Source organism: Macrotis lagotis, chromosome 1, assembly GCF_037893015.1.
Source record: "Macrotis lagotis isolate mMagLag1 chromosome 1, bilby.v1.9.chrom.fasta, whole genome shotgun sequence".
Taxonomy (NCBI): domain Eukaryota; kingdom Metazoa; phylum Chordata; class Mammalia; order Peramelemorphia; family Peramelidae; genus Macrotis; species Macrotis lagotis.
This window is the reverse complement of record NC_133658.1, coordinates 362,807,888-362,833,832: the sequence shown is the minus strand read 5'-3', so window position 1 is coordinate 362,833,832 and position 25,945 is coordinate 362,807,888. Positions and strand designations below refer to the sequence as shown.

At 39.6% G+C, this 25,945-nt stretch overlaps 1 protein-coding gene and 1 pseudogene across 6 annotated transcripts in view; one reads left to right on the top strand and one right to left on the bottom strand.

Moving 5' to 3' along the window:
• Positions 1 to 10,708: 10,708 nt before the first annotated feature.
• Positions 10,709 to 25,945, bottom strand: part of UIMC1 (ubiquitin interaction motif containing 1) — a 140,990-nt gene continuing 125,753 nt past the window's right edge. For 4 of the 6 annotated variants that reach the window (XM_074212321.1, XM_074212319.1, XM_074212322.1 and 1 more), the window contains 5 exons: positions 25,803 to 25,881; positions 23,703 to 23,871; positions 22,420 to 22,483; positions 21,479 to 21,515; positions 10,710 to 20,327 (listed from right to left, as the gene is read on the bottom strand). In XM_074212321.1, coding sequence (XP_074068422.1) covers positions 20,129 to 20,327; positions 21,479 to 21,515; positions 22,420 to 22,483; positions 23,703 to 23,871; positions 25,803 to 25,881 — 548 coding nt within the window. In that variant the 3' untranslated portion in view covers positions 10,710 to 20,128. Of the gene's footprint in view, positions 20,328 to 21,478; positions 21,516 to 22,419; positions 22,484 to 23,702; positions 23,872 to 25,794; positions 25,882 to 25,945 lie in introns of those variants that run through there. The other 2 variants (XM_074212320.1, XM_074212324.1) reach the window with 2 other exon arrangements.
• On the top strand, positions 14,215 to 14,529 carry LOC141505961 (cytochrome c oxidase subunit 6A1, mitochondrial pseudogene; annotated as a pseudogene).

Sequence of the window (25,945 nt, the reverse complement as noted above, 5' to 3'; positions counted from 1 at the left end):
TCCCTCCAGGAGGGAAGGAATGGGAAACACTAGCCCCTCCCACCCTTTCTGCTCTTACCCATTGAGTCATTCCTTTATTACATGGAAGACTGAGTATACACATTCTGGACATATGCATTCATATGGTTGCAGTCAGATCTTTCTTCTCCCAAAGACAATAAGCACACTTTTGATTCAATAAACATTAAGGAAAACACTAGACACCGGACATACAGAAAAATAGGAACAAGAGAGTATTTAACCTCAAGAAGTCATAGACTACAGTATTTACCCAGATAAGCAAGGTAATCTGAGGTAATCTGAGAAGAGAGAGAACACAAAAGATTGAAGGATTAGGAAAAGCATTCCACAGGAGGGAGTACCTGGGCTGAGCCTTAAAAATAGGATTCTGAGAGGTAGAGATAAGGAGGGAGTATATTAAGACCTGAAAGATAACCTATGAGAAGGAATGGAGGTAGCCCTTGTGAAAGCATATTAAAGCAGATGGCAGGGTCAGGAATTTCTGCTATCTTGGAGGCAGAAGCTGGTGGGTCCCCATCTCTGGAGCTCAGAGCTGAAGTAGAGCTAAAAGCAGATTGGGCACCTCCTCAAAGGTCAAGCACCAAAATGGTGAGCCCCTTCCCCAAGAACAGAGGAAGGAGGTCACCAAAAGGCCAAAGAAGGGACAAAATGGCTCAGGTTGGAAAAGTAGCAGCTTTGCCACTATTAAGGCAGGAGCCCTGAGGTCAGACAGGTCCTAGTGGGATAAGGACTGTTAGAAGTGCTTAGTCACCCCTAAGAAATAAATAAAACAACATTTATTAGGCATCTACAGTGTGCTCTGGGGGTACAAAAAAAGGGGCAAAAGATGGTTCCTATCCTTGAGGGCCTCACAGTCTAATGGGAGATGCAACAAACAAGTGTAAATGCAGGATAACTAAGAATTATGCAAGGAGGGAAGGCACTAGAATTAAGAGGGGTTGGGAGAAGCCTCCTGGAGATGAGATTTTAACTGGACTTTAAAGGAAGCCAGGGAGGTCAGTAGATATAGAGGAAGAGCTGTGTCTAGCACAAATGTTTATTGAGTGATTAAGGAGAGAGAACATTCCAGGGACAGTAAGAGAAAACACTGGAAGAGACAGATGGCAAGTCTTTGTGGATGAGGTTGGAGGATGTAGAAGCATGTAGAAGGAATAAAGTATAAAAAAGACTGAAAAGTAAGAGGGGGCTCTTGATCTTGGAGGCAATAAGGAGCCTCTGGAGTTTAAGTAGGGGTAGTGGTGGGTAAGGGTGACAGAGTAGAACCTGCACTTTGGGAAAGTTACTTTGAAGGCTGAATGGAGCATGAATTGGAAGTGGATGAGAACTGAAGCAGACAGACCCTCCAGCTGGATATTGTTGGGCACAAGTGGCTTCACTAGAATGTGGAATGTCAGGAGTGAAGGGCACCTAATCAAGAGATGTTACAAAGGTGAAATCAATGGACCTTGGCAAGAGATTGGAAATGGGAAGGGAGAGAGTGAGGAATTGAGAATGACTCCTAGATTATGAGCCTGAGATACTGGGAGGATGGTGATGTTCCCTACAGTAATACAGAAAGTAGAGGGGGATTAGGATTTAGGGCAAAGATAATTGAGTCCATTTTGGATATAATGAGTTTAAAATGTCTACATCCAGTTTAAGATGTCTGAAAGGCAGAGATGTGAAAATGAAGGGCAGTAGAGAGATCGGTGCCAGAGAGGTAGATAGGAGACCAGACATGGCAATTTAAATCCATGGGGTGTGATGAGATCACCAAGAGCAGTAAATGAGAGAGTGAAGAAAAGACAGACAAGGAGAGAATCCTGTGAGACATCCAAGGTTAGAGGATAGGATCTGGATTAGCATCCAGTGATGGAGAGGGTAAGAAAGCAGGGATGCTCAATGGTAGAGCTCTGGGGGAAGGGGTGGTGGGGGTGTGGAACTTCAACCATGAGAGGATTGTCTCTCCAGGGGCCTACCTCACCTAAATGTGTTCCTAATTCTGGAATCCCTAATTATGATTCTGATCACTGATATTCATGAAAACAGTGGTTTCAGTAAAGTAACAGGATTGAAAGCCATATTAAAAGGATTGAGAAAGGAGATGGGGAAATTGAGGCAATGAACATAAGTTTTTCTAAGAACTTGGTGGTGAAAGGGGGGATAGATATAGGATGATAACTTTAGGAGATGGCAGAGATAAGTGAAGTTTTTTTTAAGCATAGAGAAGAATTGAGCTTGTTTGAAAATAGGAAGGGAATGGGGTGGTTAGGTGGTACAGTGGATAGAGCACCTGCCCTGGAGTCAGGAGTACCTGAGTTCAAATCCGGCCTCAGACAATAATTACCTAGATGTGTGGCCTTGGGCAAGCTGCTTAACCCCATTGCCTTGCAAAAAAAAACTTAAAAAAAAATAAAATGAATAAAGAAGATGAGTAAGAATGGGGTCAGGGACAAAAGCCAAAACACTGGGTCTTGGCAAGAGAGAAGCTCATTTCTTCCTTAGAAGCTGGAGCAAAGGAGAGGAGGATGGGCAGTGATATAGAAGAATTGTGAGCAAGAGAGAAAAAGGGAGAAGAGGAAATTCATGATGGAGAGCCAATATTTTCTCAGTAAAGTAAGGTAGTCAGGAACTTTTGCTAAGAGGGAACAAAGTATATGAAGATTACACAAAGCAAAGGTTTTCAACAGCCACTGTGGAGGGTGGGGAGAGGAGAGAGAGAGAGAGAGAGAGAGAGAGAGAGAGAGAGAGAGAGAGAGAGAGAGAGAGAGAGAGAGAGAGGAAGAGGAGAGAGAGAGAGAGAGGCCTCTAGTTAGGTCAGGGCAACAGAAGGAGCTTCTCTTTCTCTCTAGACCCCCAGCCCTGAGGATTTGTGGCTGTCCCTATGGGGGAGAGGGGAAGCATGGTGTCACATAGAGAACAGTAGATTTGGAGGCAGAAATCCATTCAAACCTGGTTGTGCCAAAGTTGTCTTGCTTTGACTAACCAGCTCCTTTCTCTGGGTTTCAGAGCACTCATTTATCAAATGATAAGGATTAGATGACCTTTCTAGTCCTTTCCAGCTCTCAATCTCTGATCCCAAGTGTGTGCCCTTGGACAAGTTATTTCACCAAGACTACTCAGTTTTCCTTTTTATAAGAAGAGAACAGTAATAACTGCTGTACTTACCAGACAAACTGCTTTGTAAAGACACAAACATTGATTGACCCCCCCACTATGTATCAAACCCTGTGCTAAGCACGCATTTGATCCTTTCTATAACCTTGGGAGGTGTAGGGGTCATTATTTTCCCCATTTTACAATTGAGGAAATTGAGGAAAGCAGAAGCTTCCTAACATCACCAAGCAGCCTTTGGTACAGGTTTAGGGAGTAAGTCAGTGTTTTTTTCAGAAGAGAAAGACCTCAGATTGTGCTGGGCCAGATAGAATCCTTCACCTTCCTAGCTCTAAAATTCTCTAGTATGGAATGGATCCTCAAACGATGGGAAGGGCTTAGATGGGCCTGCCAGGGCAGATGGTAGTGATGGAGGGGCAGGCTGGAGGGCATGGAGGAAAGAGCTTGTCCTATCTCTGAGCAGGGAGAGGCCACCTGATTGGCTTAATTAGGTAATGGAATGAGATGAACATATAAAAAGAAGGTGGGACTGAACCGGATATCACCCTATAGGAAGTGGAGAGCCATGGACAAAGATGACATTTTGAAGAGAGGAAAATCTGATTGTATATGCCCAATGGAAGGAGGAGAGATTGGAGACAGGAGGAAAGACTAAGAGGCAATTATAGTAGTCTGAGTCAAAAGCTATGAGGGCTTGACCTTGGACAGTAACTAGAAGAAGGGTTGGGAAGACTGAAGAGAAAAGCCTTTATAAGACTTGGGAATGTGTGTGTGTGTGTGTGTGTGTGTGTGTGTGTGTGTGTGTGTTGGTGGATAGGGTTGTAAGAGTAAACTTAGAAGTGATACTGGAGGTTTCCAGCCCAAGTGCCTATGACAAAAATGAGAAAGTTAACAGGAAGGAAAGGTATGGAAAAGCTAAGTTCACTTTTGAACTTGCTGAATTGGAGGGTTGAAATTTCTGAACTCAGATAAACGATTGGAGAAAGTTGGCTGGAGATAAGAAAGAAATTAATGGGAGTGGATGACTTGGTAAAGGATGATACCAGAAGGGAGAGGACTATTGATTTTATAGTACTGAATGGTGGGCATATACAAGAGAAAGTTAGTTTGATGTTTCAAAGTTTACATTCAACAGATAACATAGCTAAAGAAAAGATGGAAGAGACCTTGAGGAGAGACCAGAGTCAGGGGACCAAGAAGACACGAGGGGAGGAGGAAATCTTGGAAAGAAAAGTATCATGGAAAGCAAGGCAGGAGATAGTGGTCAGTAGTGTCCAAATGAGGTAGAAGAGTCAAGGAGAATGAAAGCTGCAAAAGATCATGAGATCTTTTGATCAGGAGTCAGAAGTGGTCATGGAGAGAGTAATTTCACTAGGTTGATGGGAACCAAAGCCAAGTAGTGATTGTTGAGGTAGGAAAGATACCTCACAAGCTGAGAAAGACCTTAGAGTATATTTAAGGAGGGAGAAAGGGTAGCTACTCAATAGAAGAATGTGATAGTGAAGGAAAGGAAAGGATGGAATTAGAGTGATTACTCAAGGGGAGTGGGATACTATTTAGAGAAGATCTTTTCCCCTCAATTCAATCAAGATCTGAATATGCTAGAAGGCAAAGGAGATGGTTCTGGTGCATCTCCATACTGGGGGCAGGGATACTTGGCATGGCTTCTAGGATATATATGAGAGAACACTCATGTAATATCTGTAAAACTGATTTTTGTCTATAAGGATAACTAGCTAGAGAGAGTCTGCTTAGCTTCTACAAAATGCTAAGGGAATTGTGTCACTTGGCTGACTCACAATCTCTTTCACTCTTAGGGCCCACTTCCCCTTCTCAAGGATCTACAAGGTGCAAGCATTGGCTATTAGGCATTAAGGATGCAAAGACCCAAATAATAACAAAGAGCCCTGTCCTTAAGGGTCTTATAATCTTCAGGGAGAATAGAATATTTAAACAGATAAATAAAAGTAATTTAATTAAAGTAATTTAAAAATAGAATAAGGTAGCCAAGAACAGCCCACAGTGGAAGGAAGCACCTGAACTGAACCTTAAAGGAAAGTATATTACAGTCATGGTAGCCATGCTTTTGCTAAGGTGTGGAGACTGGCAATGGATCCTGCTGGCAAGACAGTCAGGTGTTTTGTTTGGCTGAAATGAAGAATTTATAAAGAAAAGTGTTATCAAATAATGGACAAAAAGTAAGGTTGGAGCTGGATTCTAGGAACTCTGTATTTTATCCTTAGAGGCCACAAGATCAGGTGATAATTTGGCCAGACCTGCATCTTAGGAATATTAGTTTGACTGTGATGTGGAGGATGGATGGGAGAGGGGAGATCCTGGAATCAGGGAGAACAATTAAGAATCTATAGAACTAGTCCAGGCAGAGAGGTGGTAAGGACCTGAACTTGAGGGCGTCTATGTGAGTGGAGGAGGGGGGAGGGTAATGAATAGGAGAGATGGGAAGGAGAGGGGGGAGAAATGACAAGCCTTGGCAACTGATTAGCTATGGGTTTGAGGGAAAGGGAGTTTATTCCAGAGTACAAGAACAATGAATGAAAATTGAAGGGGAAAAAATTTAGGTTCAATGTCAGAAAAAGCATCCTGATGACAAAAACTGCCCCGAAATGGAGGTCTTCTCCACTGTGAATGGAGAGAAGGGAATAAATGTGAAAGATACTGTGGAGATAGAACCATGAGGCTTGGCAGTTGACTGGATGTGGGAGGCAAGGGAGTGCCAGTCACTGTGCCAATCACCTATCTTGTTTGATACTCACTACAAATGCTAGAACATGGTGCTATTTTTATTCCCATTTTCCAGTTAAGGCAGATAGAATTATGTGCCTTGCCTAGGGTCACACAGTTGGTAAGTGTCTGAGGAAGAGGGAAGAGTAGAGGATGTTGTTGAAATTGTGAAACTGGATGTCTGGAAGAAGGATGCTGCCCTGGTCAGAAATAGAGGGATATGGAAAAAGAGATGGGTTTTGAGCAAATAGAATGAGTTCAATTTGACCAGACTGGCTTTGAATCCAGCAAGCAGTTGGCAATGCTAGACTGGAATTCAGTAGAGATTTTAGAACTGGACATTTAGATTTGAGAGCCATCTGCATAGAGATATAAAGTGAATCCCTGGGAAATACCGAGATCACCATGAGGGCTTACAAACAGAGCCCCATGTTTATCTTAAGCTGGAGCAGAATATGGATGTTAATTCAGCTGAGGAGACCAAGTCAGCTAGGTATGGCCAGCACCAAGATAAGAGTGATGCCACGGAGGCTGGGGCATTGACCTCTGACTCCTATCAGAGTTGGCTACATGCAGCCACCTCTCTGGTTCAGCACCTACTTGTTTAAGGGGCTCCTTGTCCCCAGTCCTGCCTTCCTAGTCCTGCCACAATAATCTTTGATTTTTCAATCACATAATTAGTAAGCAATAATCCAATACCTTCCATTTCTCTGGTGCTGTAAACTAGATCCTGAGGATTCAAAGATAAAATCGCCCTCATTCCAGCCTTTTATAATTTGGTGCCAATCTGTCACTCTTTCTAGGTTTATTATGCATTATACTCCTTCACACACTTAACATTCCAATCAAATTAGTTGACTTGCAATTAGATGAACAGAACATTCATCTCCCATCTCCATCCTTACCTTTGGACAAACTGTTGCCTATACCTGGGTTCTATTCCTGCCTCACCTCCACCCTCAGAGAATGCTTAGCTTCCTTCCAAACAATTCAAATACCACTTGAAGCTAGATTCTTCCTGCTACAAATCCTCCTCCCCACAAATATTTACTTTGTAAATATTTCAGTAATATTTTATTGAATGGTTGTTTCAGGACCCTGACTTCTATATTGCCCCATTCCCTGCCTCTCTTAATTCTAGTTCCTTCCCTCTGTTAATTATTTTCCATTTATCCTGTGTTATCTGTGTTATACTTGTTTGTTGAATTCTCCATTATATTCTGAGCTCCTTGAGTGTAGGGACCATCCTTTGTCTTTTTTTTTCCTATCCCTAGAGGAGGGCATGAAGGGAAATAGTATTAAATATGTAAAGGTCGGATGGAGCCAGATTGCAAAATGCCTTAAAAACCAGGCTGGAAAAATATTTTATCTTACAGGTGGATGAAAGTTACTTAAGTTTTATTAGTAGTAGAATGACACAATCAAGACTCATACCTTACTTTGGTAGTTATGAGGAGAGGAAAAAAGACTAAAAGCAGGGAGAACCATCCGTGAAGCTACTGTAGTAGTTGAGAAATCTTTTTTTTTTGTGGGGGGGTAGGTTTTTTCAAGGCAAATGGAATTAAGTGGCTTGCCCAAGGCCACACAGCTAGGTAATTATTACGTGTCTAAGGCTGGATTTCAACTCAGGTACTCATGACTCTAGGGCCAGTGCACCACCTAGCCACCCCAGTAGTTGAGAAATCTTAAGCTAGGGTGATGGTAATAAGGGTGTGGAGAAGGGGATGGAGCTGAGAAATAGCAGGGAGGTAGAATCAATAAGATAAGGAAATATTTTGGATATATATTTGGCTTAGTGAAGAGTCAAGATTGACCTTACAGTTGTGAACCCAGGTAATAACTAAGAGCATAATGATGTTTTTGACTAAGGGAGAAGCTTAAAGGAGGGCCAGCTTTAAGGGCAAAGACAAGGACAAAGGTAGTCTGCAAATACTGAATTTGTGATAACAGGAAAGAGAGAATTGTATGAATCAAACTGACTCATCCTGTAAAATTGACTTCATTTTGAAAGTTTCATTTTCCCATAAATTCCACCTGCTTACTAATCATAGGAAATGAGTGACAGAGTGTTTCACATCTGGAAAAGCCCTCTTCTCCCCACTCCCAACTCTTAGAAGGTCACTCATCCTTCCTACCCTCAAGTGGAAAAGTTCCTAATCTCTCTTCCAACTAGAAATTAAATTACCTACTCTTGTGTCCTGGTTTATTTACTGATAATTGTCTTCTTTTAATTATAAAAATCTGTCTTTCCTTATATTCATGGTCCAGTGCTAAACTGAAGAAGCCTGGTCCTGCTTTATTATGCAACTGGCATGCATTGATATTCTTGCAAGCTCAAACTTTTGTTATTTCAGATTTCACTATCACAGTTTCTAGGTGGAAATATTCAACAGGTAATTGGGATGGATTGGAATTCAGGAGAGATTAATATATGTGTATATGTATATGCATATTATATATTTATATGTGATTGGTAAGGAATTAGTACTTGAGGAGAGACTAATGATGAGTAAAAGGTAATAGGATGGGGAAAGTTTCCAGAGGAGATAAGAAAAGATTTAATAACCGCAAGAATGATTATATTAAGAGCAGCTAACATCTATAGAGTGCTTTGTTTGCAAATGCATTACAAAATTATTTCATTTGAATTTCAAAACAAGTTGTAAAGTAGGAACTATTATTATTTTACAGATGAGGAAATTGAGGAAAGACAGAAGTTAATTTCTTGCTTAGGCTAATATAGCTAGTACCCCCTTGAGAAAGAATTTGAATTTGGGTCTTCCTGAGTCAAAGTCCAGGGTCACTATGCCATTGGACCACCAAAGGCCTAAGTAAAGAACTGGCTTTGGCAAGAAAGGAAAAGGAGAACCCTCATGACATATTCTTTTCATAAAAGTAGGAAAGAAGAAGGAATGGTGGCATAACATTGTTGAGAAACAACCATTACAGGGCAGGTGAGAGACAGAGTCAATTAAGAGAAGAATAAAAAGTGTCATGCTACAGTGAAAGTTCAACTAATTAGATAACATGAATCTGCAGAGGACCTAGTTGGAAAAGTTATGTACATTCACTCACTTGAAAGCTGGAGAGAAGGGAGATGATGGGCATGACCAAGGATTAAGGATTGGCAGATTATGCCAATAGTAAGGGGGAAAGGAATTCAGCATGGAGGGCAATGTAGAGTTGAACTGATAAGCTAGACAGCTAAGACAATGAAGCAGGAAGTGAGGCCAGGGCAGGAGTGAGAGTCTGGGAAATTAGGTAGGGGGAGAGGCACCAAAGCTTGCATTGCAAACAAAGGGTAGATTTATGAAGAATAACAATTCACACATAAGTTCAGATACCCCAAAGAGAAGGCAACATGTCAATGGAAACATACACATCCTTCCTCCTCAAACTCATGGATAAATATCTTCTCCTAACACTTACATGTAAGAGAGACAAAGAGGGAGACACAGGAATGGTCATATCACTAAGACAGATACATAAACACTTGCCCCCTCTCAACACATACCAAAAATAAAGACACATTCCTCAAGGTCTTAGTACAGTTTTAAATTTTAATAATTTTTAATAACTTTTAACAGTTATTAAAACCTTAAAACTGAACTAAGACTTTGGAGAGAAGAGGGAAGATGAAGTCTGTAAGAAGTCAGATAATAAGGAAGATATATGAGGGAGTCTCCTTTACTCTCTTTCTTTCCCTTCTGCCGTAGGGAGATGTACTCATCAGGACCAGGATCAGGAGGCTGGAACCCCCTTGCCTCCTACCTCTTTTCCTTCTCTAGAAGAACCCGTAGAAGTCACAGAATGGGAAGGGACGTTTTAAGAGTTAGGGAGGAAGAGGAAGGGAAGAGGAGCTTGGCAGCCTTGTGGTCTATCTCTTACCTGGCCGAAAACAGTGACACTCCTTTAATCTTTCTCTGGAGCTTTCCCAGTGCCAACCTTACCTCTCTTCTTAATTGCTTTCAGAATCTTCCTAATGACTCCATTCTGCTCCGGAGAATGAAACAAAGCTTTGATACACTGGATTATAAGGCCTCCAGCCCTGTCTCCTTCCTCCAAAGGCATTTGCCCCCACAACTCATGCTATAGGCTGATGACCTTCTGAGCTGGGTGTTGGGTTAGTCTGAAAGGAGCTCAAGGAGAAGCAGAGCTGGGCATTTTTCAGGGTCAGGAAGAGGTTACAAAAGTTGAAGTCCAATGGGGACTGATAAACTGTATCTAATAAGGTGATTAGGTTTGCAAAGCTCTCTACATAGGTTTTTATCTTTAGATCTTCGGAGGAACAGATACTCATTTTATACATGAGGAAACTGAGGCTGAGCAGAGATTACATGATTTACCCCTGATCACAGCCCTTGTAAAGTGGAATTATGGTCTCTCTGGCTTCCCAGACCAGCACTCTGTACTATGCAAGACCTAATTAATAAATACTTTTTTGAATGGAGAGCTTCAAGGTTCTTGAGGATGAGGAGAACCCTCTAGGAGGGTGTGTATTGTTCATTTTATGTATTCTTTATGCAAGTTCAAGCCCCAACTGCCTTTGCTCTTCGGAATAGTTTTGGAAATTTCACATTTTACAGAACAGGAAGAAATCTTGGAAATCATCCAATCCAACCTTCTCATGTTAAAAAGAAATGAGGGCAGCTGATGGCACAGTGAATAGAGCACCAGCCCTGAAATCAGGAGGACCTGAGCTCAAATCTGGCCTTAGACCCATAATAATTACCTAGCTGTGTGACCTTGGGCAAATCACTAAATCCCACTGCCTGGTAGAAACTAAAAAACAAAACAGAAACAAAAACAAAAACAAAACCGAGGAAATGGAAGAGCAGAAGTTGTAATTTGTTCAAAATCTCAATGAAAGTGGCAAAATCAGGATTTGAAATCAGACCTTTAGATCCCACCTTCAGCTCTTTTACATCCTATCACATTGCCTCCCTTCCTCAAGGACAGCCAGCATTCAGAGACCTAGTGGGTTAGAGAACCAGATAGAGGATGACTAGAGAAGGAGGAATAATTTAAGTAAATTGAAAAAGTTGGGTGATCAAGCTAAGAGAAAGTGAAAGGATGAAGAATTAAACTAAGAGACACCCACTACAAAACTGTTTTACTTAATTCTGGTTTCATGAACATCATGGTGTTTAACCTAGGGAACATAGGAGAAGATCTATAAGCACAATTACAGAAATGGGACAGAGGAAGGAGTTCAAATTTAGTTGTTCAGAAGCTCTCCACTTCCAAAAGGGACAAAGAAAGAATAACAGAAGGAAAAGGGCATATCCCTCAAACTGGCAAATAGAATTCAGAATAGAATAGAATGGAAAAGAAACAATCAAGAGGATTAAAAAAAAAAGAAAGTTTCATGGGAAAGGGGTGTGACAAATGAATGTTACTTAAAAGAAATTGAAGGGGAGTGCAGAGGTAAGAATTTGAAATAAGCCTGTAACAACCCTGGGAGATTATTGGGACCATGTCATCCACACTAAGATTGGGGGAAAAAAACTCAAACCAAAAAACCACAGAATCTGAATGAACACTTTGTTCACTTTTTTAAAAATTCTCTTCTTTTTCTCTTCTTATCCCATGGTTTTCTTTCTTTTCTTTTATTCCTAATTTCTCATACAGAAAATGACATATTATAAACATATTAAACACAAAAAATGTACATGTACAACATTCACTAGACTGTTCGCCACTAAGGGGAGAGGGAGGGAAGGGAGGGTGGAAGAAAATTGTGTAACTTATAAATATGCAAGTGGATGAATGTTGAAAAACTTTCATAACATGGGACTGGAAAAATAAAATATCAACCAAGAAAAAAATAAGTCTGTAGACTTGGTTGGGAAAGAGAGTCAGGTCAAAAGAGGAAAGAGTTAAGTTTTAAAAAGAAAAATATACAAAGTAAATCAATTTAAGGAACTTGGAAAAGGGCAGGTATATAAGAACAGGGAAGAAAATGGAGGGACAAACTAACATCAAAACAGTGTATATAGGGATAAAATTAATCATAGGAATTAAATACTGATTTAAAAGAGGACAAAAATCAATACAAAAGAAATAGGAGAAAAACCACAGTCCAATAATCATAACTTTAAATGTGGATGGAACTATCTAATATAATCAGAATAACTGAATAAATCAGAAAAAATTTATCTACTGTTTGAGAACTATGTGATGTTTATCTTAAGCTTATAATAGCTAACATTTATTTAGCACCATAAGACTTCACAAATATTCTCTCTTTTAACTTCCCAAGTATTCTTGGAGGTGGGTGTCATTTACAGAGGAGGAAATCAAGACATACAGGCTGCCCAGGGTCACACTTGCTAGTCTAGCGGACTTTCATTTATTTTGTCCTTTTTGGACAAAATTTTGTCCTTTTTGGACAGTTAGTTCCCTGCTCTATAAAATGAAGGGCTGAATGATATGGTCTCTAAAGTCCTTTCAATCCCTACAGCAAAACAAATTCCAGTTCTGGTGTTTTTTCATTTATTCATTCAATCTTAAGTGCCTACTGTATACATAGAATACTGTTCTAAACAGTGGGAAAGACAGCTTAGATAAGGTCCCAGACAGCACTGAGTAGTAGTAGTAGATAGGGCAGTGGACTTAGGATCCTATTTCATCTCTTACTAGCTTTGCGATCTTAGGCAAATCATTTAATGGTCACGTTTCTTCTTGTGTAAAAGGGTCAAATCTGATGCCTCCAAAGTTCCTTCCAGTTCTAAATCTATACATCTGAAAGTGCTAAAAAATTTTAAGGGGATGCTTAGGAGGATCATCATGGAGGTAAAAAGTTAGGAAACCAACGTCCAAAAGCTGACTCTAGCATTTTACCAACTAGAGCGCTTATTTGCTTGGTTCTATGATAGAGTGAATACTTTCATTCTTTTGTACAAACATCCTAGATTTACGGGGAGAAAGGGTCAGCAAACTTTAAACTACTACAGAAACATGAATTGTTATCACAAATGATGCAAAAGAGAAAGAAAGAAATTATCCAAAATTACACAGTGTAGTGAGGGGAAGAGTTAGGATTACAGGGCAGCTCTCATTATCTTTGTGATGAAAAAGAGATCACCTTTTTTCTCAGTTCGTAACTAGTTCTTAGTCTTAACCCTATACCTATCCCCTACCAACTTACCTCAAACCCTTACAAGGTGATTTACTAGGCTTAGACCAAGGCAAACATGCTTTCAAAGCATTTTCACAATGTCATTGAAGGGAGGAAGGTAGTTACTATAGAAGGTACTAGGGGACACCCATTTTTCAGGGATGAAAAGGACTATCAATATGATGAGCACATAGCATTTTTGTCACACAACGAAGTGTGGCCAAATGAGTAATCATTTTCCCCTTACAAGCAAACTGAGGGAAGCTGGCTTCAAATATCAAGCCACTAGGTGGCATAGTGCACAGAACATTAAAACTGAAGTCAAACTAGTCTGAATTCAGTCCCAGACAGTTAAGAGATTGGGGCATGGGGGGAGGCGCTAGCTGGCACAGTGGATAGGGCACCAGCCCTGGAGTCAGGAGTATCTGGGTTCAAATCCGGCCTCAGACACTTAATAATTACCTAGCTGTGTGGCCTTGGGCAAGCCACTTAACCCCATTTGCCTTACAAAAACCTAAAAAAGAAAAAAAAAAGACTGGGCAAGTCACTTGTCTGTCTCACTTTCTTCATCTGTAAAATGAGAACAATAATAGCAAATACTTCACACAGATGTTCAGGTGAGGTTGTAAAGAACTACAGAATTCCAAAAGCACTATATATAATTACTATTGCTTTCTATCTCCTGGGAAACTCTCAGACAAATGTCCGTCTGTGAACAGTGACTTGAACTAGTCAAGTACCTGCATAGTATATCACGCATAAACCTCTGAACTCCTCAGGAGGGTCAGCATTGGATAGATGTCAAGTCTGAAAGACTGAGAACCAATTCTTTTGGTACCAAGGAAGCCTTTCCAATTTTTTTTTCAAAAAACTGGGAAAAAATCCTTTTGTTTTGCTCTAAAGAGACTTTAAAAGACTTCACTGTATATTAAATGGAGCTACTAAACTACACCTTTAAACCCAAATCATTGGTTCATTGAAAAGTCATCAACAGCCCCCAACACAAGCCTCCATGGCTCATTGTTTAGTTTTGGATTGCTTAGAATGAGTGCAAATTATTTTCTGTTCTGGTCAGAAAACTGTGGGTCTTTGCCTCCCCAGATTGATATCTTTGTGATGATAAATAGATCACCTTTTTTCTCAATTCTTAACTAGTCCTTAGCTATTGAGTGAATGTGGCCTTGGACAAACTGGGACCTGTAAAGACCTTAATTTAGAAAAGCCAAGCTCTTGGAAAGATGGCTGCAAGGGGAGCTGGGTGTCTGCTGGCCTTTGGGGGTCAGGCCCACGCCCCAGAAAGGTGGGCCGCATCCAGCGCTGTCCGTGGCGAGGAGGGCTTGGGCCGCCTGTGGAAGATGCTGACCTTCCTGTCGCTGCCCGGGGTGGCAGTCAGCATGCTGAACGCCTACCTGAAGTCGGGGGAGCATCACAAGTGCCCCGAGTTCGTGCCCTACCCCCACCTGCGCATCCGGACCAAGCCCTTCCCGTGGGGAGATGGCAACCATACTGTTTCATATCACCTCAATCCTCTCCCCACTGGCTATGATGAGTAAAGAATACTTGGAGCAGACAGATCAAGCACTGGGGACCACAGCAGTTGTTGGACCATCCTCTTCTGTGTACGTGGATCAGAAAATTATACGGGACCTTAACTTATATCACACAGTGACAAACATGCTGACCTTTTATCATTTTGCTTGTGCTTGGGATAGCTTAAAATAAATAATTCTCACCTTAAAAAAAAGCTAAGCTCAACTATTTCATTCTGAGTCATGGTCAGTTTTTTTTTAAGGTTTTTGCAAGGCAAATGGGACTAAGTGGCTTGCCCAAGGCCACACAGCTAGGTAAATTATTAAGTGTCTGAGGGCAGATTTGAACTCAGGTCTTCCTGACTCCAGGGCAGGTGCTCTATCCACTGCACCACCAAGCCGCCCCATTGTCAGCCTTCTTGACTTTTCTCTTGCCACTGGACTTCTAAGACTCGAGAAGAAAGTGAGGCTAACAACTTTATGCAACTCTATTCACTTAAATCTAGTACAGACAGAAGTCAAAACATTACCCTCTAGATGTCATTGTTCCTCTTTGAGAATGATGGAAAAAAAAAGCAGAGTCAATCATCAATAACTTCAGTCACATACTATCCAATGATACACTGAGAAAGTCTCTCTTTGGAGAACGTCAAGTGTGAGGTACTGAGTTTCCCATGGGGCTAATGGTCTGAAATAGTAGCCTTACTTTCTCCAGTCAAAAACCAGACATTACCTTTGCTGCTTTCCTAAGGTATGTTATACCACCAGCCATTCGTTCTCTTCTCCACAGATCAATACAAAATCACTCTCAAATTTGCATCTCTCTAGGTTTGTCTGAGATGTGGGTGCACAGACACACCATCCTTCTGTTTTGATTCTTCCCATACACAAATTCTCCAAAGACAAGTGGTCAACAAAAGAAATAGTCCAGGCTAAAGTGCATGGCGGGGGGAGAGTCTTAGACTGAAAACAAGTACAAATTCTGGTTTTTGACACTTTTCTAAAGCAAATTACTTTTCTATGGAAACCAATTTCTTCATCTAAAAAATTAAAGGATTTGTCATGGAATAATTGAGGCAATCCTTCTTACGACCTCCTGGAAAAAGATGGGCTCAATCTTGTGTTCATTCTTGAAGGTATATAGACTTCCTCTAGAGCAGAGGGCAACAAAAAAAGGTGTCAGTAGCTCATTCCAGAATCAGAGGTCAGTGAGTTTTCTGACTTTTCTAGCTCTGGTCATACCCTATGGGTAGAACTTAATTCTAACTAGATGGCAAAGTCTTTAAAGACAAGGAGGCAATTTTATAATTAGTCTTTTTGCTAAATGTGGTTAGTCAATTTACCTTCACTAAGATTCTTTATACCTCCTTGCATTTCCCACTGCCAATAATAAGCACCCAAGGTAACCTATAACTACCATATTTTCAATAAACCATTAGCTCAACAATTCTAAATTGGGAGATAGAAAGGACCTCAGAATATAAATTGATGATTTTTGTTCTGAGGCTCAGAACAGTTAAACAATTTGTTGAAGGTCAAAGAGCAACAGAGATGAGATTGGAACCTTGATACTCTGGTCCCAAATTTCTGGTATTATATATATAAGAACAATGAAACCTGGAGACATACCAGATGCCCATTTCTTCATCTAATAAAGAACTCCGTTCAATTGCTCCAAAAGCTCAGAAAATATGTCAGAGGAAATAACCAATTCAAATTTGATGATGATGTTTGTCCTTCGTTTTCAAAGAAGAGATCATGAAATCAAGGAAATGGTGTCATGACAAGCACATGAACTGGATTTTAGTGAGAGTGGCCAGATATGAATCAAGATGATGACTGGAGATGGCCTCAGATTTGAGACAATCAGGGTTAAGTGATATATCCAAGGTCACACAGTGACAGGTGTCTGAAGCCAGATTGGAATTGCCATCCTCCTGCCTCCAAGGTCAGTACTCTATCCACCTAGGAGCCAGAGGGATGAGAAAGTGTGACACTAGATCACAGAAAACCTTTATTAAAGTCCTGGCTCCCATACACACCTATTTTGGGCTGATCATTTCACTGATACAGTTTCTTCTTCTAAAAGATGCCTACTACTTTCTATAAACCTTTCCAGGCACCAATATCCTATCTTTCTATCTTTACACTACCTACCTTCCAGGGCTATAGCAAAGAAAGGGCATAAATAAATGAGTTGCTATGGGAAAATGCATTTTGGTTTCATTCAATGGCAGCACTAGTTCTGATACATAAGAAAAATCACTTTTAAGTTCTCAAAGTTCCAGTCTCATTTGCAAAATGAGTATAAATTTTTGCACTACTTCAGGATTGCTAGAAGTAAAACACTTTGTAAATCCTAGAGTTTTACAAAGACAGTTAGGTGGCACAGTAGATAGAGCACTGGGCCTGGACTCAAAAGTTCCAAGTTTGAAGCTAGACTCAAGATACTTCCTAGCAGTGCAACCCTGGACAAGTCACTTAATCCAGATTGCCTCAGTTTTCTCATCTGTAAAATAGTAGTACCTAAAATAATAGTACCTACCTCCCAGGGTTGTTTGTGAGGGGATCAAATGAAATAAAAATTGTCAAGTGTTTACCCTAGTCTCTGGCACATAGAAGGTGTCGTAGAAATGTTAGCTATTATTAACATACAAATGTAGTCTGTTAACACTAGTTCTGACAACTGATGTTATAAAGTTCTTCAAGTTCAAGCATATTCTTCAAAAATCCCTTCCAGTTCTAACATTCTAGGTTCTTTGGGGGTAGTACAAATAAAAAAAAGCTCTTAGAACTTATAAAGTCAACCAAGAGGTTGCAAAATGGCAGCTCCCCCATTTCCTAGCAAAGAGGAACCTCCTATGTTGAGGTCCTTATGGAAAGAAAATCCAGTGATTAGTCTGACTTCTTGACTATTACTTGTAAGGCAAAGCAAGGTAAGAAAACAGGAATTTATTAAGTATTCATTAGACTAAGCTCTAGGGATACAAATAAATGTAAGCAAAAAGACAGTCTTTGCCCTCAGGGAGCTTACAATCTAATGGGAAAAGACAACATACAAAATGAAGCTGGAAAGGTACAAGAGAGGGGAAAGCCCTTGGCACATGGTATTTAAGTCTGGAAAGTCAGGAACAGAAGCAGGAAGCAAATGAAGGCTGGCCAGCCTGGAATCTTTCCCAAAACAAAGGCCCCAGAAGGTACTCACCAATGAGATGTTCCAAGGTGAGAAGGCCCAGGGACTGGGGGAGATTCCAGACTGAACTGAGATATGATGTTGGCAAAGGAGAGAAAGACTTTATTAAGAGGAACCACCCAGGCAGCTAGGTAGCACAGTGGATCAAGCACTGGCCCTGGAATCAGGAGAACCTGAGTTCAAATCCGGCCTCAGGCACTTAGTAATTACCTAGCTGCCTTTGGGCAGTTTTTGCCTTGCAAAAACCAAAAACTAAAAAAGAGGAATCATTCCCATCCCCACCCCTAAAAAAATCCTGTTAGTGAATTTAGGAGCTAGTTGGGACTCTTGGGTTTCCATTTTCCTAATCTATATCCTTCAATTGATCCAAACTTGCATGGTAACTGTTCAGGTTTTTTTTAGGATTTTTGCAAGGCAAATGGGGTTAAGTGGCTTGCCCAAGGTCACACAGCTAGATAATTATTAAGTGTCTGAAGCCAGATTTGAACTCAGGTACTTCTGACTCCAGGGCCAGTGCTCTATCCACTGCATCACCTAGCCACCCCATAACTGTTCAGTCTTAAGGAAAAGTAATTCATTTCCCAGAAACAGTTCTTTGCTTCCTTTATCTTCAGACAAAGAGATAAATACTATATCCCCTGTTTATGGAGATCTACTTTCAATAAATTGCCATTTAATGAGATAGAAAACTAGCATGAATTGAGCTGATGGTGCATAACTGATAAACTGCTTTGCATTAGAAGGAAAACAGGTAAAGAATCAATACCACAGTCAAAATACAACATTTTTCTCAGTAGTGAAAAGAAGTAGAGGGATCTCCCTGCAAATGTCAGATTGTTCTCCCTTGGGAGCATTTTGGAAGGAGCAAGAATGATAACAGATTGCCCTATGGTCTTCCCTTTCACCAAAAAAAGAATCAGATTTTTGTATTTCCTTATTTCCCAGCTTCTTCCAAAAGAGTAAAAACCACACTCTGAAAGTATGGAGGGTAGTTTCAGTTAGAACTCAGACCTGAATTGTGCCTTTGAATCCTAAGTGCCTTTGGAAATCTAGACCAAAGTCTCCTGGATCTAACATTCCAGTTTTCAAAAACAAAAATATAGGACTTTAAAAGAAGTCAGAGGGGGCAGCTATGTAGTGCAGTGGATAGAACCTGGTCCTGGAATCAGGAGGACCCGAGTTCAAATTTCACTTCAGACACTTAAATTTGCCACCTCCTTTACCTTCCTAGTATACCTTCAAAGTTCCAAACCTAGCTCTTTGTCAATATCTTTCCAAGCGGATCATGAGATTTAATGTTACAAAGAATCTTACAGAAGAGTCATTGGATTTAGTGCTAGAGATTATGTAATCCAAACTTTGTCTTAAAGATAAGGAAACCAGTCTAAAGCTAGTGACTTTTCCAAGGTCATTAAGCAGAGCCAGGTTCTGGTTTTGAATCCAGGCCCCTAATGAATCCCAGACCAGTGAATATTATCCCATTATATCCAGCTTCCTCTCTCATACTTTACACATCTTTTCCTATTGCATTAGTTTTATCATATTTAGAAGCTTATATTCTGCTAGAATACCTGATAAAGTTTGGGTCACATCTCTGCTCTACACTGAAGAACACAATGGTGCAACTCACAATGAAATCAGAGATGCTCTCTGCTGCCTCTCTTACCTCTGGCATTAAGCAGAGTTGAGCTAATTTCTGTGAGGTTATCCCTGGCATTCCCACTGGTTATGCTGTGAAGGGAAAGTGGCTACATCTAAGAGGGTTTTGGTGAGGCTAGACAAATGACTGATTTCAAGACATTCTCTTTCTTTAGGGAGAAATACTGCTATGAATGGCCACCGAGAATTTTGACTGATGTGTATGGATTGTAAAATGAGGTCAGGAATCATCAAGGTAATTAAAGAATGTTAGATAGATGGAGCTTCTTAAAATGAAGTTCAGGTGACAGAAAGAAAAGGGAATAAGTTAAAGGGAAAGACCACACTGCTTGGGAATATATAGTGTGTACTAACTGACCTAAGATCAAGAAGAATATTGGTGACACATCCAAAACCAATGATGCATTTAATTCTGAAATCCATGATCTATAATTCCTTATCTTCAAAACTAATATGTCTGACATCAGGAACCAGAAACAAAGGAAAGAAAGGAAAACCTTAATTGTTTCAGAGTTTCATAGAAACATACATAAATATATTTAAATTTTCTTTTAACTATAAGCAATTTCAAACAAGCAATTAGAAAACACAAAATCTATACAATGTTTCCCTATACAGATCATAGAAAATTTTTTTAAAAGATTGTGTAGTTGTGCTGGTAATGGTATAACCTGACCCTAACCAACAGGTAAAGAATAGTGAGGGCCTGCTGAAAGAAGTCTGGCCATGTGTTTCTTCCAGCAGATCTGTCAACCTCCCATTGTAAGAAGCTCAAGATTTTCTCCTCTTTCCTCTGCTTGCTTTGGTCCGTTTCCGACTGCTTGGTCGAATGGAAAGTTGCTTTTTAAAGTCCACCAGGCAATCCTTGGCTTCCGAAATAGAAACAAAAGACTTGATGGGAGAGTCATTCAAGTTAAAGGAGCTCTGTTCTCCTCTGCTAGAATCTGCCTTTTCTGAGGAAAGATGCCTGCTGAGAAGGGGAAAATGAAAAAAATTCAAATGGGTCTAAAAGAGTCATCAGTACATTTTCTCAGCTGATCTCTATCCCAATTTATAGTCAACCAAGTTTTAGAATTCCTTTCTTTCTGTACTAACCCTAAGGCTTATGATGCATGCTCACTCAAGTTTTCTTGTGAAATAGTTTTATACAAAGAGTTTCCTAAAAGCCTCTTAAAAACAAATACTAGGCATCTTCAGGCATGAAACAAGATTAATTTTTAAAGGCTTTCTCTATTACCTACTTATGATGAAATTATTGTCTGCTTTTCCTTTCTACAATGACAACTAAGGAAAAGGTAGGAAAGGCTAAGCAGTCACAGTCTATCTCTGGATACACACAGCAGTTCCAAATGCTAATCCACATATTTACAGGTCAAATTTACTAAATCTCCCATTTTCTAAAGGAAAAAAAAATCTTCAAAATTTGGGTACTGGTGCCACAGCAGAATAGCATCTGGTACTTGGCCATCTAGGAAGCCCATTGTCCTACCTTTGTTCATAATGTTTTCTCCCTGCTTGAAATGTTTCACTCCCCCCTAACTCCCTATCCTTAAAAATACCAACTCCAATGCCATCTCCTCCATAAAATTTTAACCCCAGTTAATGACCTTCTCTCAGGGACCTGAAGAGTACCTAGCTTGCAATTCTTTAATGAAAGTTACCATGTAACCTTGTACATTATAGTTAGACATGTTTCTCATTCTCTTCCTAGAATGTTAGTTCCATGAGAGGATGGACCAATGTATCTTCTCTAAGCTTTTTATGTCTTCCAGTAACTAATTAAGTGCTCAGCACAATCAGGTATTTATTAAGTGTTTGTTCAACAAAATGCCACCTTAAAGGGGTGGCATTTTCAGGTCTCTCAAAGCTACATCTCCTTTTGACACAAATTTCCAAGCACTGCTAACTCCAGTCAGAAATCTAAGTCTATATTTCAGCTTTATCCACCTTGACATAATACTTCTTTTGCTTGGATTATGAACTCTGCAATAGACATACTTAGGCCACAGAGATATATCCAGTTGTGTGGTGTTTTCCATTATTACCAAGTCCTATTCCCTTCAGTGTAACTAGGTCTCTATTTCCCAGATTCTCAAAGTACTAAAGCAGTCCTGAATTCACCTGAAAGCTTCTGATGACTCTGTCTTCATATCAGTATCTGTAATGAGAAAGAGAAAACTTGTTTTTTCATCACATGATGCTTCAGATCACATAATTTGGTGTCAAACCTTCTATTATATACTCCTCCAATAAGGCTGGCAGCACTCTGACTTCAGATTTGTTGGGTGGGAATGAATTAGGTGAATCACTCAGGTTGATTCAGTACATATTGATATCTGATTAAAATTTCCTTGCTTAGTTGTATCTACTACATAAGAAAACTTCTTAGTAAGATTGGGTTAGGGCTCTGATCTAATTTCAACTACAGCATATATAAACCGAACACAAGGTATTGGAGAGTCAATCAAAAATACTTGAATGCCAAGTTTTTCCCACAAAGATTCACTGAAACAGAGAATATTTATATCCTTCCCATTTCAGAAAGGCAATTATCCAAATTTACAAGATTTTGCTGACACTATTAAAGAGCTGGAAATGAAACAGTGAAGAACACAGAGCTACCTTCCTTGGGGTAATATAGGATTTAAAGCTGGGAACAGAGGTCAAAGATCAAGTCCTGACTATTTCATAGAAGAAGAAACTGGATAATCAATACAACTGGAATTCATACTCAAGAATTATAAATCTAGTTCTCTTTCCTCTACATTATACCAATTTGGAACAATTGTAAAAGGGTTAAATGGTTGAACCAGGGGACAGTTAGATAGACAGAATCCTGGAGTCAGGAGGACCTGAGTTCAAATCCAGCCTCAGGTATTTGCCAGCTGTACGACCCTGGACAAGTCAGTTAACCCAATTGCTTCAAAAAAATAAAAATAAAAATAAAAAAATTAGTTGAGTCAATTGTCATCTAAACAACTATGAAGAATGGTCAAAGTTTCTGTCTGATAGTCTCAATAAGAAAACATTTTGGGAGTTTTTGAAAGTAGTTTTATGCTCACCTGCAGACTTATATTCAGACTGCTCCAACAAGCTGAGGAGTCGGCCTCCATTCCTACTCCCTTCCTGAAAGAGACAGGACAGTCACCTTTCTGCTGAATAAGTCACTAAGCTATTCAGTTCCTAAAACTTGACCCTAAACTATGACTTCAAATCACACTTTTCTCTATATGTATAAAAATCTATAAAGCAGTTTCACAAATAATATTTTGCATTCAAGCAAATAGGTACATACAGATAAGAAGGGTAAACAATGAGTTATAAACAACAACAAATGAACTATTCAAGGAACTATAAATTATGAATTGCATGTAAAGAAAACAGATAAAAAATGGATTAAATAGATCAACCTATGAACTGACTAATTATGCAAATTAAGGCATTTCAGAGAAATAGTATCAGGGACAATGTTGGTATTATCTTAAAATTAAAGCATATTTTCTTTCAAGAAATATATATGGCATTGCATATATTCTAGTAAGTGCTCTTGTGCTGTTTTAAATAGAAATTAAATAGTTTGAGTCTCTATATTTTTCCGTCATGTTAAAAAACAAAATTTATCAATAAGAAAGATAAGGAAAAAGAAAGCAACCATGAATAATTAAGAGTATAGATGAGGCAAAAACAATATTATCCAAGGACAGAGATCAGTCTGGCAGTCACCTGATATTTATAATCAATGATCAGGGTAAAGAGTTCGTCCAGTATTAGCCCAATATGACCATCTCAAAGACCATAGATTTATGGTGGACTAGGGAAGGTCAAGATACCAAGTAACATAAATACCAGGTAGTAAATAAATAACTTGAAACCTAAAGAAAAAACTTGTCCTAAAAGGAATAAAAATTCTCCTTCAGATCTTTACATACAATTGACTGTATTGCCTTCATGCAGTGACTACCTTAAATAGTCTCTTTTACCTCTAAATGCTAGATTGATGCCCATATTTTGGTCTCTGCTCTAAGATGGACTATTCAATTAGAATCCAGATTTTGGAAAATGTCTATCATTTAATCTTTAATGAAGGTTGCCAACATGTTTGCTCCAATTTCTGGTCAAGATATAGCCATCCTACAGCTGGTAGGACAGAAGTACCAGGACCAAATTGGACCCCCCCCTGCAATTGGCTCTTCCTGTTCTTCTCAGGAACTCTGGCCATTTCAGAGCTCTAGAGATCAAGAAAACAGATACTTCCGAAATAAAAAGACAAGATGGCCTTAACCAAGAACTCTATATAAGTGAAATAAATGGTTAAGTAAAGCCCACCTCACCTTCCAGGACTTACCATCATGTTCCTCTGCCTCACATCTTTTCCTTCAATATCTGAAGGTTGCCCATTGCCTCCTTCCAGTTTACTTCCTTGGTCATTTCTTGCAAGCTGAAGGCATAAGTCTACATGACTTGGATACTCTTTGAAAGGAACCAAGGATTTGCAGAGGTAACATTTCTCACTCCTATCCAACCAAGAGAAAAGGAAAGTGGTTTTAGTATTCTGTTATGCCTCTGAGCTCTTGGCTATGTCTCAAATGGTGTTTTTACTTCTCCAAGCTATTCCACAGAGAAGACATGTCTAGCAATGCAGATTTGCTCAGCAGGATCACCAATAAAACTAACCCGATGCCAATCAAAAGGACTGAGTGATTAGCAGTTTTCCCTGGCTGTTCTCCTGTACCCTGCTGCTGAAGCAGTGGGATGGTAATGAAATCAGCTCTTCTAACTATCTCAAACAATGCTGATTGCTCTTCAGACATAAAACATTCTGTCAAACTCTGCTGAAATTAAGTGTTATGGTTTTTTTCAAAGGAGAGTTAAAATTTCGACAGAAAAAGGAGCAAGAGCATTAAATCAAGATGACATTTTACTGGGGGTGGATGTACTCTTTTGATTAGTAAATCAACTCAATGCACTTACTTCATTTCACAATCTGCATCATAAACTAAGAAGTTACCCCAAACTCCTGGTTCTGATGGATAGTTCTACATAATTTTTTTTTTTTTAGGTTTTTGCAAGGCAAATGGGGTTAAGTGGCTTGCCCAAGGCCACACAGCTAGGTAATTATTAAGTGTCTGAGACCAGATTTGAACCCAGGTACTCCTGACTCCAGGGCCAGTGCTTTATCCACTGTGCCACCTAGCCACCCCCAGTTCTACATAATCTTAACATCTCCCCAATAATTTGTTTCTTCTGTCTTACCCTAACCACCTGCAATTTCTAGAGTAGTTTGGGCTAGAGACTGAAAAGAAAGCTAAGTCTATAAAATAATCTAACCAGGGCATCGAAAAGAAAGATAGTAAATATCAAAAGCACCACATTAATGATAAAGGAACGATGTCTTGTTTCTCTGGAGCTAAGGGGAAAGTTCACATTTAGCAATATAAAACACTATAGTGCCATATAATTCCAAATAAAGCCTCTCAGGCATGATACCTGAATTTGTCATTCTGATTATTTGTATTTAATGACCACAATAATAAGAGATAGATACAATAGAGAAATTTATATTACTAAAAAAGTTTACAGGTTCCCTTCTATGGACACATTTTAAAAAGAGCAAATACTCAATTGCCTAACCAGCAGCACAGTGCCTTAAAAGAACAGGCCCTTGGGCGTGGTTACGTGGAGTAGTGAATAGAACAACTGCCCTAGAGTCAGCAATACCTGAGTTCAAATCAGGCCTCAGACACTTAATAATTACCTAGCTGTGTGTGTGGCCTTGGGCAAGCCACTTAACACTACTGCCTTGCAAAAACCTAAAAAAAAAAAAAAAGAACAGGCCCTTTAGAAATGTTTGCTGAATTTGTTGAATGGAGATGGTTGGAATGGAGAGGTTTTGCCTGAAGTAAAGAATGGATCAGATGACCTCTAAAAGTTCCTTCTAGTCCTAAGATTTATAATCTAACATCTGTGTCGTGATGCTAATTATTTTTGCCTTTAATTAGTCAGTATAATTTAACATTAGTGGTTTCTCAACTATTTCCAGGAAAGAGAATCTGCAAACAGTCTCTTCTTCTTTAGGAAGCTTTCAGCCCAGTCTATGTCACTGCAAAACCTTCTGCAACCCAGTTCACAACTACAAAATGGGAATATGGTCCACACTTTTCCAAAAATTGCATGACGTTCCACATAGGAATGTGAACTCCAAGCAAATGAAAGTCTAAAATTGGTATAGGTTGATGTGATTCTAATTTTTTTTTGTCTTGAGTTTGGAGAAAGGGCAACGGGGCCAATCTATGTTAATGCAGATTGAGATGAAGGAAAAGAAACTCAATAACGCAGTGACAGACGTGCTACAGAAGCACAATTAGAAATAGGAACTGAACTCTTCATTTAGTACAAATGATTTTATATGAAGCAAGAGTGCTAAAAACATAGCATACCTACTTACTTGTCAATGTCTAAGGATGGCTGGATGTCTCTTCCATTGCTACTCTTACTCGTGTCCCGTTTCCTTTTCCGAGTCAACACTTCCAAAAGAAAAGAAGTCTGTTAAGATTGCAGAGGCTTTGCTCCTTTTCCAGCAGAGTTATG